Source organism: Myotis brandtii, unplaced genomic scaffold (assembly GCF_000412655.1).
Source record: "Myotis brandtii unplaced genomic scaffold, ASM41265v1 scaffold242, whole genome shotgun sequence".
Lineage (NCBI taxonomy): Eukaryota > Metazoa > Chordata > Mammalia > Chiroptera > Vespertilionidae > Myotis > Myotis brandtii.
In genome coordinates, this window is record NW_005359149.1 from 762,940 (window position 1) to 776,274 (window position 13,335).

The following is a 13,335-nucleotide window of genomic DNA, read 5'->3' on the forward strand; positions in this document are numbered from 1 at the left end:
TAATATATACACACACACACACACACACACACACACACACACACACTAATATAGGAGGAATAAAATAGATCATCTCTATTTCTTTGTTATCCTAGTTGAAAATAATTTATATTCCTAATTTTAAAACAAAAAGAGAAGTGACTATAAAATAACAAGTTTGATAAACAATGTTTTTAGAATATACCATATAAGTGATATCCATTAAAAATAATTATTTTAGGAAACTATTAACTTACCTTTTGAAGAGTTTAAAAAAAATTTTAAAAGCCAAAGAAAATCATTTTTCAAAAGTTACCCTTTATTTCTTAAAGAAGCTCTCAATTTGATCAACTACATTTCTGCCAAATTTAGCTCCAAGTGATATGTGAGTACTATAAAAAAAATCAAACTTGCTCTCAAAAGATATTTTGTCACTGTGGAGGAAAGTGAAAAAACCATGAAAGTCCTTCAAAAAATGTTCCCAAAATGATCTGTGGACTTTACCCCCTAACAGGTTTACTTTAAAGAAGATAACAAATCTGGATGCAGATATTTTGGCATTTCAACTAAAAGTTTTTTTGCAATATTTTGTTTTCTCATTGATTTTTAAAGCGAGAGGAAGGGAGAGAGAGATAATGTGAGAGAGAAACATTGATCGGTTACCTCTGGTACACATCCCAACCGGGGATTGAACATGCAATCTTAGGCATGTGTCCTGACCAGGAATGGAACCCAGGACCCCCTGGGTATGGGGTGATGCTCCAACCAACTGAGCCACCAGGCCAGGGCTGTTGCAATACTTTATATTTCTTTTTTTTGCAATACTTTATATTTCATTACTGCTCAAAAAAAAAAAAGTGACAAAGCCCTAACCGGTTTGGCTCAGTGGATAGAGTGTCGGTCTGCGGACTGAAGGGTCCTGGGTTTGATTCTGGTCAAGGGCATATACCTCAGTTGCGGGCACATCCTCAGTAGGGGGTGTAAAGGAGGCAGCTGATCAATTTTCTCTCTCATTTATGTTTCTAGCTCTCTATCCCTCTCCCTTCCTCTCTGTAAAAAAAATCAATAAAATGTATATTTTAAAAAGTGACAGAAATTCATTCAAGTTGACTTAAATTAACCATTAAATATTTAAAAAGTCTCCTTAATCTAGGCACTAAGGGTCCCCAAAAGGTCTTCTCTAAAATAATCCTATTCTTATAATGGTCATAATAAATCATCTTCACATTTCAGCATTTAACTTAAGGCAGACAAGTCAACTTATGTGAACATATTATGGTCAAATATTTTAAAAAGGAAAATGAATAGTGGGTGCAGAGAGTCATCCAACAGAAATAACCTTGCTCTGAATAAGCTTAGAGCTCTAATGGATTTAAAGGGGCCCAAATTATGTTATATAAGGAGTCACAGAATTGGTTTTAAAGACAGTGTAATATGCTGAAAAAGTCAGATGTTGGGACAGTCTCATGTAAAGCAAAATTCCACAAATCATAATCATCAAACATTTCATTTTTAAAAAATAAGACAGCACTAATTAAATTGCAAGAGGCCAGAAAGTCTATGTTCCTTTGCATAGAAATGGATATATCTACCTCAAATAAAATACTTCAATTTGTATGATGTTACTAAATTGTAATTGTAAATGCATTTAAACACAAATTCTCTCTAAATAGCAGACCTAGAAGTTGTATATTTAAGTTAGAAAGCCATTTTGGAAAAAGCAAAGCTATCAAGAAGTCTTCAGAAGACTTTATGGGAAGACTTAGTATTAGGGAGACAGTATGTTATAAGATCAATATTGCTGGTATTACAGTTGTTACCTTTTAAAAAATTCAGGGCACATGGGAAAATTAGCTAACAGTCAAATTTTGGTTCCCAGTGGCCTGCATAAACATAGTAATTTATTTCAACCATGTAAGTAAATTAGATTAAGCTCATCAAACTTCAACACAAACATATCTCCACATACCCTTTTACTTTTATAAATTACTATTTCTCATGTTTAAGATTCAAATAATTATACCTTTTCTGAACAACTTATGCTAAGTTTTATGGAATATGCCTTGACTATATATTGGTAAGGGAGAGCCCTGGCGGTGTTGGTTGGAGTGTCGTTCCTGTGCACTGGAAGGTCGAAGGTTTGATTCCCAGTCAGGGCACATATGGAAGGCAACCAATTGATATCTATCTCACAATGATGTCTCTCCTCCCCCTGTCTCCCTACCTTCCTCTCTAAAATCAATTTAAAAAAAGAAAAAAACGAGAATATTGGCAAGGGAGGAAAAGGTTGGTAACATTGATGGTGGGTGGATGAGGAGAAAAGTTTCAGTTCCATGCAGAACTTCATCATAAACTAGACCAAATGACTGATTTTTTAAATTTCCTTGTCTGTAAGGATCAACATCATGAAAGCATTGGAGAAATAGCATTCCCTCTCTGTTACACCCTCCTGCTTTTGTTTTCTTCATTCTGCTTACATTAATATCCTAATTGTCCAAGTTTGTTTACTTGCTAATTATCAGTCTCTTACCCTTTTCCCTAGTAAAATGTATGCTGCAGAAAAGCAAGGACTTGGTCTTATTCAGACAAAAATCTGAATTATACAGAATGTGCAGTAGTTTCATACTCTACAACAGTGCTGGTAAGTATGTACATATTTGTTGAAAGAATGAATGATATCATCCTTTCAAGAAGTTACTATTTGAGAATTTTTAAAAAATCCTTGGATTATTTACCTAGACCACCCCTCTTTTACTCTTCCAGGTCCCTTAATGGAGATCTCCCCGGAGCCCTAGTCTCAGTTTTTTTTCTATTTATCTGTGCTAACTCTTGGTAAAACTATTCTTCACAAAGTACCAACTATGACCTCCCTATGAATGACTCCTAAGTTGACATCTCTATCCTCAGACTGATTGCTGGACTTCTCCATATGGACCTATTCTTCTTCCATCTCAAGCTCAGTATGTCCAAACCCAAACTTTCATCACTGCCCCAAGCTTCCTACCCTTCCCCTGTCTACTCTTCTGTTTGCTCTGTCTCAGTTAGCACCACCCTTCTCATGGTGATGAGAACCACTTTCTCTCCTCCTTTCCCCAGGTCCCTCCACACTTCTCACCATAGATTCCAATACCCACAATTCTCTAGTTTCTGGAATAGGCACACATCATTCTCAGTGCCATGACACTTCCTCAGACCTTTACTAGAACTTGTGGCTAAACTATTTAAGTCTTTATAGCCCAGTTACTCCTTGCTTCTTTCATTCCATACATAATTGCCTGAGCTATTGTCCTCACCAGTTTTGAACAGTCAAATGCCATGCAGTGCTTCCTGTTGCCTAAATAAAACAGAATGAGATTTGATATCTTTTATAATCTGGTCACAAACTTATCTTTCTACACTTTTACCTACATAAAATATTATGTACCCTATTATCCAAACAAAGTAATTTTATTTTCATTTTCTGAACATAGCTTATCCTTTCAAAGCTCCTGTTCCTTAACTTCTCCCAGATGAAATTCTATACCACATCACAGTATAGCTCAAATGTCACTCCTTTGTACTCTTAGAATAACCTGTACTTTTCTTTGTTTTTTACTTCACACTATGTGACACACTATCATTATTTTTTTGTATGCCTATGTTACCTTCTCTCCTTGAATGTAAATTATTTGAAGGCAGATTCAACATTAAATCCATTACTGTTTGTCACTCTCATGTACAAGTAGGTGTTCAATTTTTTTTAAATACTTGACAGATTAATACTGTGAGCCCAACACTTAAAATTTGCTATAATACTTTTTGATTTAAAGCAGGACCCAGTAAGTGGTAGTATTTACCTTAGTATTTATGTAAATGGGGTTCCGCAACAGGAATACCAAAAGGGTGAAAAAGATCTTGTTATAAAGATGAATTCACTTACAAATCAGTTTTATGGTGAAGCTTTGAGAACAATATAGTGAGGCTCCACTATTTCTGAGAATTAATGTACTCAGCTGTCCATACCACACTGTTAGGCAGGTATAAGCTTTTGAGAGTGTAACTAAACTATCAATATTTATTCTCCCTGATAACTCTGCCATTAGTGTTACATAATCCCTAATCATGCAAAGGACTAGTGACAACTTTTTCTTTTTTTTAAAAAAACTGATTTGAGAGAGGGAAAAACATCTATGTAAGAGAGAAACATTGATCGGTTGCCTCCTGTGCACCCTGACCAGGGATCAAACCCACAACCTAGGTATGTGCCCTGACCGGGAATCAAACCCGCAACCTTTTTTGGTGTATGGGATGACACTCCAACCAACTAAACAACCTGGCCAGGGCTGGTGACAATTTCTTTATCTCAAAGAAGGAAGAAGTTCTACTTTAGAGGTACTTATCACTACCTTGCAATGACTTAGCAAAATGCTCGAATGCTGTATATAAAATAGGTATAAGCTTTTTAAACTCACTGTGAAAACAGAAGTACCAAAAACGTATCAAGTAAAAAAAAATATATATAACTTTTAGTGTGTTTTTTCAAAAGCAACTTCTCCATTTGTACAATAAAAACCATTTTCTCTACTCACCCATCACATTCCCTGGTTCTACTCTGCCCTAAACTAAAGTGATAACAGATAGTATTGTTATTAATACTTTTCCTGAACTACAGGCTTTTTGTCCCTGTTGCTTTCATAAAAAGCATGTGTATGTGGGGAGAGGAGGAGCAACACAATGTTAAAAAGGCAAAATAATAGACTTTTAGATCACAGGTCATTTAGTTAAACTTCACCTCTGCATGATTATTCTATTACCAAATAACATACAAATTATACTTATTCTATATAGAAATTGTTGTGTTACTTTAAGAAATTCTAAACATAAGGTCTTATTTAACAGAGAGCATTCTAAATCAGGAATACATTACTTTTTGACCCTAAAGAACTCCTACGGTGATGTTTGAAAGAAAAAAAAAAGAAAAAAGTCAGTCATTTAAAAATGGGAACGGGAGTGATTTAGAATCTACAGCATAAACACAAAGTAAGGCTCATTCCGCATGCAGCCATGGTCCTCAGTACTGTTAAATGACCAATGATGAATAACTCCCAATACCTTCTGCCAGGCTTAAGAGGTAATATGCCTCATTTTACTGCAACAAATAAGGCTCCTCCTCCTATCAGTCATGGTCTATTCCAATCAGCAGGGTGCCAATAAGCCAGAGGGTAATGAAAAGGGCCTCAGACAAAAAAGAAATAATAGGGAGCTCCCAAGCCCAACCTTGGAACTGTGAGCCCAATTTTTTAAACACTACAGTGCACATTTCAGTTAATCTTTATTATGCTAATGTTATTGAGTCTAAGGAACAAAGACACTTATTTCATGAATTACTTTTAAACATCAACTTCCCTGAATTTTCTTTTCTTTTGTCAAAGACTACTGACCATTTAACTATCCAGATTAAAACTCTCTCTCTCTTCTTTGCTCTGAGGTAGAAATCGAAACATAAATTATCACAAAGAAGTCTGATATAATCAACAAAGTTAAACAGTTCTCTTGTTTGATCTCCTCTAAATTAAAGACCAAGTGTTTTGATATGGTATTAAGCACTGAAATAAACCAGATGTTTCTTCCTCTATATAACTCTCCATGGGCACAATCTTAAAGGGTTATTGTCTGGCAAATGTTCAGGGAAATGCATTAGAAACGGCACGAATGCCCAGATTTTCCTTTCCTTCTATCTACCCTAGTTTATAATCTAAACTAATGCATAATCCACAGGGCTTTGGGAACTTTGTGTAAATACTTTCATGTACAATTCTCTTTTTAGCTATCCTGAGATTAAGACCACAATTATCCAGGCTTAAACCTAAAATAAAGGAACCTTTGCAAATGTATTATCTGGCTTTACATGTTTAATCACACAGTATTTTATGTGCTCTTTAATACCTAAACTGAAGAACAAAGGTTGTACCCTCTGATGTTTTACACATGAAAGACCTTCTAAGACATATAACAGACAACTGGGGTGCTAGAAATATCTTCCAATGATAATAGGATGGTGCTTCTCCATCTAAAACTAGATGCAATGTTAAAAATGTCACATTATAAAGAACTTAATATTTCAAAATACTCATGGTCACCACTTTCAAAGATCTATAATATCAAACATAAAATTCTGATATGCCAGACTCTTAAATGTAATCCTCATAAAATTCCTTCTCCTCATCTCTTCTAATCCTTCCTATGTCCAATGTAATGTATTTGCTTTTCAGTACATTCTGAGAGCACTAAAGTGAATGTGAGTCTGTTAGAGAAAGAATGTATTTGGGGGAGGTGTCCAGTGGGGAGGGGGCAGCAGATGGATTGAAGGAAGGGATTTGAAGTGTGCAGACTATGGCATGCAGTGATGGAGCAGATGGAATGCATCACCATCAGCTATGACAGAAATGATTTATGGAATGACCTGGCTGCTCCTGCCTAGTAACAACATAGGATGACAGAATTGAGTTTCCATGACAACCAAAGCCCACCCACTAACTAGATTAAACATTCTTCCCTAGCGTCCACTAACACTGATTTTGGATTTACTTTTCTAAATGCCAACTGATTGGCTCATATGTTGGTCATAAATATGGGAAAATAGTCAAGGACTGGAAAGGTAACTAAAAAGGAGCTTGAAGGACATCACTAATTCTTGCCTACTTGAATGCCAAGATTGCTTCCCATAAATTTTCTTTCAATATAATAAACAGACTTTTGAGAAAAAAGCCCCTGAAATGCAGGTTATATTTTTAAAAGTTCCTAGTATTAAAGGCTCGAATATTATTTATCCTCCTACATGTGCAATATATCCTACTGGATTCTTTCAGAATCAGCACAAGAATACGGCAGGCCAATCAAATACCTGAGAGGCCCTCGGACTTAATATCTCTCTATATAAAAGCCTAATATGCAAAGTATCCCCTCGGGAGTTCGACAGGGAGACCAGGAGTTCAATCGCTTGCTATGATGTGCACTGATCACCAGGGGGTGGCATGGAGCAAAGGCAGGCCCCAGCCAGCGGCCGGCAGCCGGGGAAGAGAGGCCCCAGCTGGCAGCTGGAAGGCCCCCATCAGCCCTGATCGCCGACCAGGCCTAGGGACCCTACCCGTGCATGAATTTCATGCACCGGGCCTCTAGTCCTATATAGTAAAAGCCTAATATGCTAAGTGTCCGACCGTTCGCTATGACACACACTGACCACCAGGGGGCAGAAGCTCCGACCAGTAGGTTAGCTTGCTGCTGGGGTCTGACGGATCTGGACTGGGTGAGACGGGCCGGACACGCCCTGGAGCCCTCCTGTGGTTCCTCCCTGGCCCCGATCGTGCACCGGTGGGGCCCCTCTGCCTGACCTGCACCCTCTCGCAATCTGGGACCCCTCGGGGGATGTTGGAGAGTTGGTTTCGGCCCGATCCCCACAGGTCAGGCTGAGGGACCCCACCAGTGCAAAAATCTGTGCACCAGGCCTCTAGTTATAGAATAATTTTCTTCCTAAGTAGGTATTTTCACCAGGTGGCAATTAAGTAGACAACTGCCTTTGTTTAATCCTCACCAATCTGTAAAACAACTCACTGCACCATTGCTCTTTCTGGAAGTACAAAGTAGTAAAGCTCATCAGTTCAGGGTTCTCATCTAATATATATGGACTTCACCATACCTACCTTGGTGATCCTAGGGCAAGAGACTTAATCTTTCTGAGCTCAAGTCACTTAACCTTTTAAAGCTTAGTTAGTTCCTCATCTGTAATATGGGGAAAATAATGCCAACCTCACAAGGTTTTCTTTAGGATTAAATGAAAAAAGTCATGTAAATGCTTAGTATAGTGCCTAGCACCTAGTAACCATTCAAATTATAGCCGCTATTTTTGTGGGTTATGTTATCACCATTATTTTTGTCATATGATGAAAAGACTGAATTCAATAAACATTTACTGAGTTCTGTTTTGTGCAGGGCTCCATTATGTGATAGATAAGTTTGAGTTGGCTTCATTTCTCAAGAAACTTGTACTTGGCTGCAAAGAAAGGTTCATTTACAGAAACCAAAATCAAAGAGGTTGACTTCCTTAAAGGTTCAATAGTTGCTTCCTATTAATTACTTTCACATTAAGTGGTCTGCCCTCCCCATGAACAGCAGCAAATGTATTTGACAAAGTTAACTGCACTTCATAGAAAATGTAAGACAAGTCTGTGAGAATTCTGAGAGACATGTTATTCAGGAGAAAAAAAAGAAAAACCCTAAGGAAAAACTTCAGAAGGTATAAAGAAGTGGAGGCTCTTTTAAATAATTAGATTTGTAATCTTTGTGAATTGCTGGTAAATGTCCTCCCCAAAAAATTCCAAAAGAAGGAATTTCAGTTTTAATGTTTTACGGATCACATATTAAAACATAATCATTGCTTTTATTAAAGCAAATCATTGCTTTGCCATTAATGTCTTGATGTGATATAAACAAGATGCTCAAGAAAATACTACGAAATTCCTCCAAATCAGTTTTATTAATTTTAGAACAAATTCTTCAATGAATCTGGCTTTTTGTAGGGAAGGCTCTCATTTCCTATTTTTTTGAATGAATCATTTGCACATGATTATTTTTTCCTTTTAAAAAATATGTAAAATACTTTCTGTCTAGGAAAAATTCCTTATAAAAGCACTTCCTTCTCTGGATCAGGAAATAACTGAGTTGTTTTTCTTGGTTCCACTTGACTTATGTTAATGGGCAAATCACTAAGTATTTGAAACTAATACATAGCTTTAAATATTAATCTCAGAAATTTGTGCTTTACAAATTTCTCCTCCTTATGCCTACATCTATTTCATTAAGACAAAGACATATATTTAAATTAAAGTTAGAAGAATAGATCTTGTGGGAATGTTCTCAAAAGTTATTTTAAGGGCATCATGAATTTATACAAACTGAGGATAGTGCTAAATGAGTAATGAAGTTGATCCTGTTATAACTATATCCTTTAACTATGACACATACTACCCACAAAATATAATCACTATATTTCATCAGTATAATATTCATTTAGTACAATATATAAAATCGATACTCACAGATGCCAAAGCCTTTCCAAGTGCATCACCTGTCTGTGAACTTCCAGCAGCATTCCCTCTGGTTCCTGAATATTTCAAGTAGAAAGACAAATCAAGAATTTTAGCAAGCTGGGATGCTTTTTTAGCACTCTGCCATTATTTCCAGGGTGCTCTCTATTGTTATCTCACAACTGTCATAATAAACCAGCAAATACTCTGCATGTGTTGTACTTAGTAGCTAAAGATGTTTCTACACTAAGAAAAATGAAAATATTTCTTTTCTTCCTTTCTTTTTAAATTCAATACTAAAAATATATTAAAAGGTATGGGGTTGACTGAAATTCCCATAACTAGGGAGTTTTGCCAACTTGAAAAAGCTCACCTAGAATGCTATCTGATCCATTGATGGGAGGAGTGTGTGAAGCAGCAACGTAAGGTGAACTGCTGGTACTGCCACGATGGAAGCTGGACATTGGTGGAAGACTCGTGTTTATGTCTGTTGGTGAAACTGAGTGTGGAGGATAACTCTAGAGAAAGGGGGAAAGAGACATATTGTATTAAATACATTTTCTTAATAATATGCACATATAACTGGACAACTACTGTAACAGGTCAAAAAGAACATCACAAGTGAGCAGCTAAAGTGTCATGCTTAATGCAGTAAGCTTAGACATATTTCAAACTTCAGAAGTTTTGGCAGAACCAAATCTTACACTTGTAATCCAATAAGAAACACAAGTGTGGACAAAGTGCTGCTACACCCTAGTCATGTGTTACAGCCTACCAAGCGGTCATGTGAATGAAGGCTGCCATAACTACTGGATTGAGACATGTGGGAAGTGGAGGTCCCCAGAATTCCACCAAAACCAGGCTGGCTCATCCCATTTGATGAACTCCAAAGATCAGAAGAATTGTGGGTCCCATCTAAGACAAAAAGAGAAATATAAAATTTTCCTTAGCTAAAAATTTTTCTTATTTTGATGATGCTAAAAAATTCAAAGGGTACCCTCCAGATATTTTTCCCTCCCCTTTCCAATCTAGTCTTCTATCTAGTTTTCTTCTCTTCCAAACTGCATGACTATCTAAAAAGAAGGAATAAAACTTTACAGTTAGAGAAAAAGTTATTCAAACTAATAGGTAAGCTATTATAAAAATCCTCAAAAGATCTAGCTTAATAGCAAGAATCATAACAATTCCAAATTTGGGGATATGTTGGATTTAATTTTAGGTTAAGTGGTATACTCATAAATATTTTTTTTAAAGTCCTTAATCTATAACATACAATTTACATTATATCAAACATTCTGAAACTGCAGAATAAAAAAGTTTCTCTAAAACAGTGGTTCTCAACCTGTGGGTCGCGACCCATTTGGCAGTCGAACGACCCTTTCACAGGGGTCGCCTAAGACCATCCTGCATATCAGATATTTACATTACGATTCACAACAGTAGCAACATTACAGTTATGAAGTAGCAACGAAAATAATTTTATGGTTGGGTCACAACATGAAGAACTGTATTTAAAGGGCCAGAAGGTTGAGAACCACTGCTCTAAAAGTAAACCTAAGTAATTGATAATGCCTATATTACAGTCAGCCTTCAAATGAAATGTTAGCAATGACTTCATTCACCAATGTAAAGTCAAGGAACCACTTATGCAGTAATTTATTGCTCCCATAGTATACACTTTCCATAGTCCAAAACCACAGGAGACCAAATAAAAATGATTTGCTAGACATAAATTAATGGAAATGTAATACTTTCTCTATCTTAACAAGTCGTATTCTGACCTATGATATTCACTCTTTATTCATATTGATAAATCTAGGAATGATATGAATCTGTAATTTAAATAAGAACCTAGAGTTGTTAATATCTTTCACACATTTAAATTATACAATGAAAAATTCATTTTTCTCAGTTTAAATCAATTATAAATTCAATCAATAGTAGATGGGCACTCCAATGGTTTGCTGGATAGTCCAACAATGCAGTCAGCAATAAATCACACTAGAGAATTTTAAAAAATAAATTTTCATTTACATCAGCCAAAAATACCTAGATAAAAAATGTCTGAATTTCTATAAAGGTATTCTTTTTCCTCACAACTGTACAATTTTAGCTAATATACAATAGATAACTGCTGTAGTATTTGACAACTATTTGGCAGTACTTACCTTGCATAAAGAAAGTGCTAGCAAACATACTGGTTGGTGGCTTGGGAGATGGATAACTAGGAGATTCACGGTTGAAATCATCTGAATTTGGGGATGGTGCATATACCTTAAAATTAAATACGAAATTTAATTAAAATGTAAATTACTCTCATATCACTTATGTATAATGATTGTAGCATTATAAAGGGCCATAAAAGGCTTACCTCATATCTACGAAGGCCTAACACAGATCCAAAGAAATTGCTTAAATCCACATAAATAATGTCTAACTTGGTTACTATCTACGTATTTATTTTTAGCTGATTACTAGAGAAAAATACTACTCCAAATACAGGGTGGGGCAAAAGTAGATTTAGTTGTTTGTATGAAAAATAATGCAATTGTTAATAAATAATAATACAAGAATAAACTCTGTTTTGTGTATTCACAACTGTAAACCTACCTTTGCCCCACCTTATATTCCTGTAATATATCTTTGTGTGACAATTATACCAGGTGGTTGAAGAAAGTCATAAATGTTGACTCTGTTTACAAGACATAAATTCATATAAACTCGTGATTCAAAATGTGATGATGGAAACAAATGTCTTTTGAACAAAGCATGAAATAAAATTTGGGTTTAATCATAAAAATTCATTCTTTTCTCTATTACAAGATTTATTAAAAAATACATTAAATTAAGTGCTACTATGCTTTATTACTACTTAAGAAACTCATTTAATTTGTCAGAGCAGCACTAATTTCCTTTGGCACATCTTTGCTTCAGATAAGCAAAATATGAACATTTTGAACTGGCAAATGGACAACATTGGCATTTTTCTAGAAAACTAAAGGGTCAATCAAATAACTTTAAAAAAATGTTTGTACTGATTTCAGAGAGAGGAAAGAAGAGGGAGAGAGGGACAGAAAGATCAATGATGAGAGAGACTCATTAATTAGCTACCTTCTGCACACCCGCTACTAGGGATTGAGCCCACAACTCGGTCATGTGCCCTGACCGGGAATTGAACTAGCAACCTCTTCACGGTCGATACTCAACCACTGAGCCACACTGGCTAGGCCACATAACTTTAATACTCAGAACATGATCAAACCATTTTCATGATGACCACTGAAACCAAGATGAAAAAAGAATACATTTAAGGTAATACATGGTCTGTAAAAGTAAAGCGGGAGTCAGGAAGAATGGAAAGGTGTATTATGAACAGTGTATAAAACATTTCTTTTGTTTAGTCTGATAAGAATATGTACATTAAAATTCACTCCAAAATAAAAATCCTAAGAGTCCACTTAAGTAGAAATCCTAAGAGTCCACTTGAGAGTCCCATTAACTAAAATTATGGGAGCATGTGTAAAAAAATCATATTTATTTCATAAGCATAAGAAATTTCTGGAATTATACACGAGAAACTTAATGGTTACACATCTGGACTTAGAACTGGGAAGGAGGACATTTACTTTATGCCCTTCCACACAGTTTGATATTTTTACCCTGAGCACATATTTCTATGCACTAATAAAAAAAAGTCAAGGAAGCACACACTGAGATTACAATGGGAGCCAAATTTTTTATTTACATAAAGTATCATTTATATTCCATTTAGTCTTTCACTGAGGTATTAACTAACTGTAAAGACTTCTGGCAAATTACTTAACCCTCCAGACTCAACTATCTCATCTGAAAGATAGTGCTAACAGTACCTGCCTGCATTAGGTGGTTGGTAGGAAGATCAGACAAGATGATATATATATAAAATGTTTAGCACAATGATCACTCACCAAGTATTAGCTAATAGTATTCTTCTTATAGGAGCAGTTATAATGCTATGTATTATCCCTGTTCAGTCCTCAAATACTGTTTCTTACAGCTGTCTGATGTGATCTGAAAAATTCATCTACATAAAAGGTTAAAAAGCCAATTTTTACTCTTCTTGTTACTTGTGCTGATACTTGCACAGGTGTGTCTTTTTAATGGATTAGGAACTCAGGTTAGTTTCCTACCTTTCAGATCCCAAAGGTAAAAATACACCTGTGGTACCTGAGAAGTTTGGGACAAGATATATTCTTATGAATTATCCAGAAGGATCCTAGATAGGGCAATATGGTAGATAAAATGTTTCATTCAT

At 35.7% G+C, this 13,335-nt stretch overlaps 1 protein-coding gene across 13 annotated transcripts in view; it reads right to left on the bottom strand.

Moving 5' to 3' along the window:
* The window catches only part of TCF12 (transcription factor 12), a 364,778-nt gene that overhangs the window by 36,494 nt on the left and 314,949 nt on the right, over positions 1–13,335 (bottom strand). For 11 of the 13 annotated variants that reach the window (XM_005867002.2, XM_014540340.1, XM_005867004.2 and 8 more), the window contains 4 exons: positions 11,210–11,315; positions 9,817–9,956; positions 9,415–9,559; positions 9,054–9,118 (listed from right to left, as the gene is read on the bottom strand). In XM_005867002.2, coding sequence (XP_005867064.1) covers positions 9,054–9,118; positions 9,415–9,559; positions 9,817–9,956; positions 11,210–11,315 — 456 coding nt within the window. The remainder of the gene's footprint in view (positions 1–9,053; positions 9,119–9,414; positions 9,560–9,816; positions 9,957–11,209; positions 11,316–13,335) is intronic. The other 2 variants (XM_014540348.1, XM_014540349.1) reach the window with 1 other exon arrangement.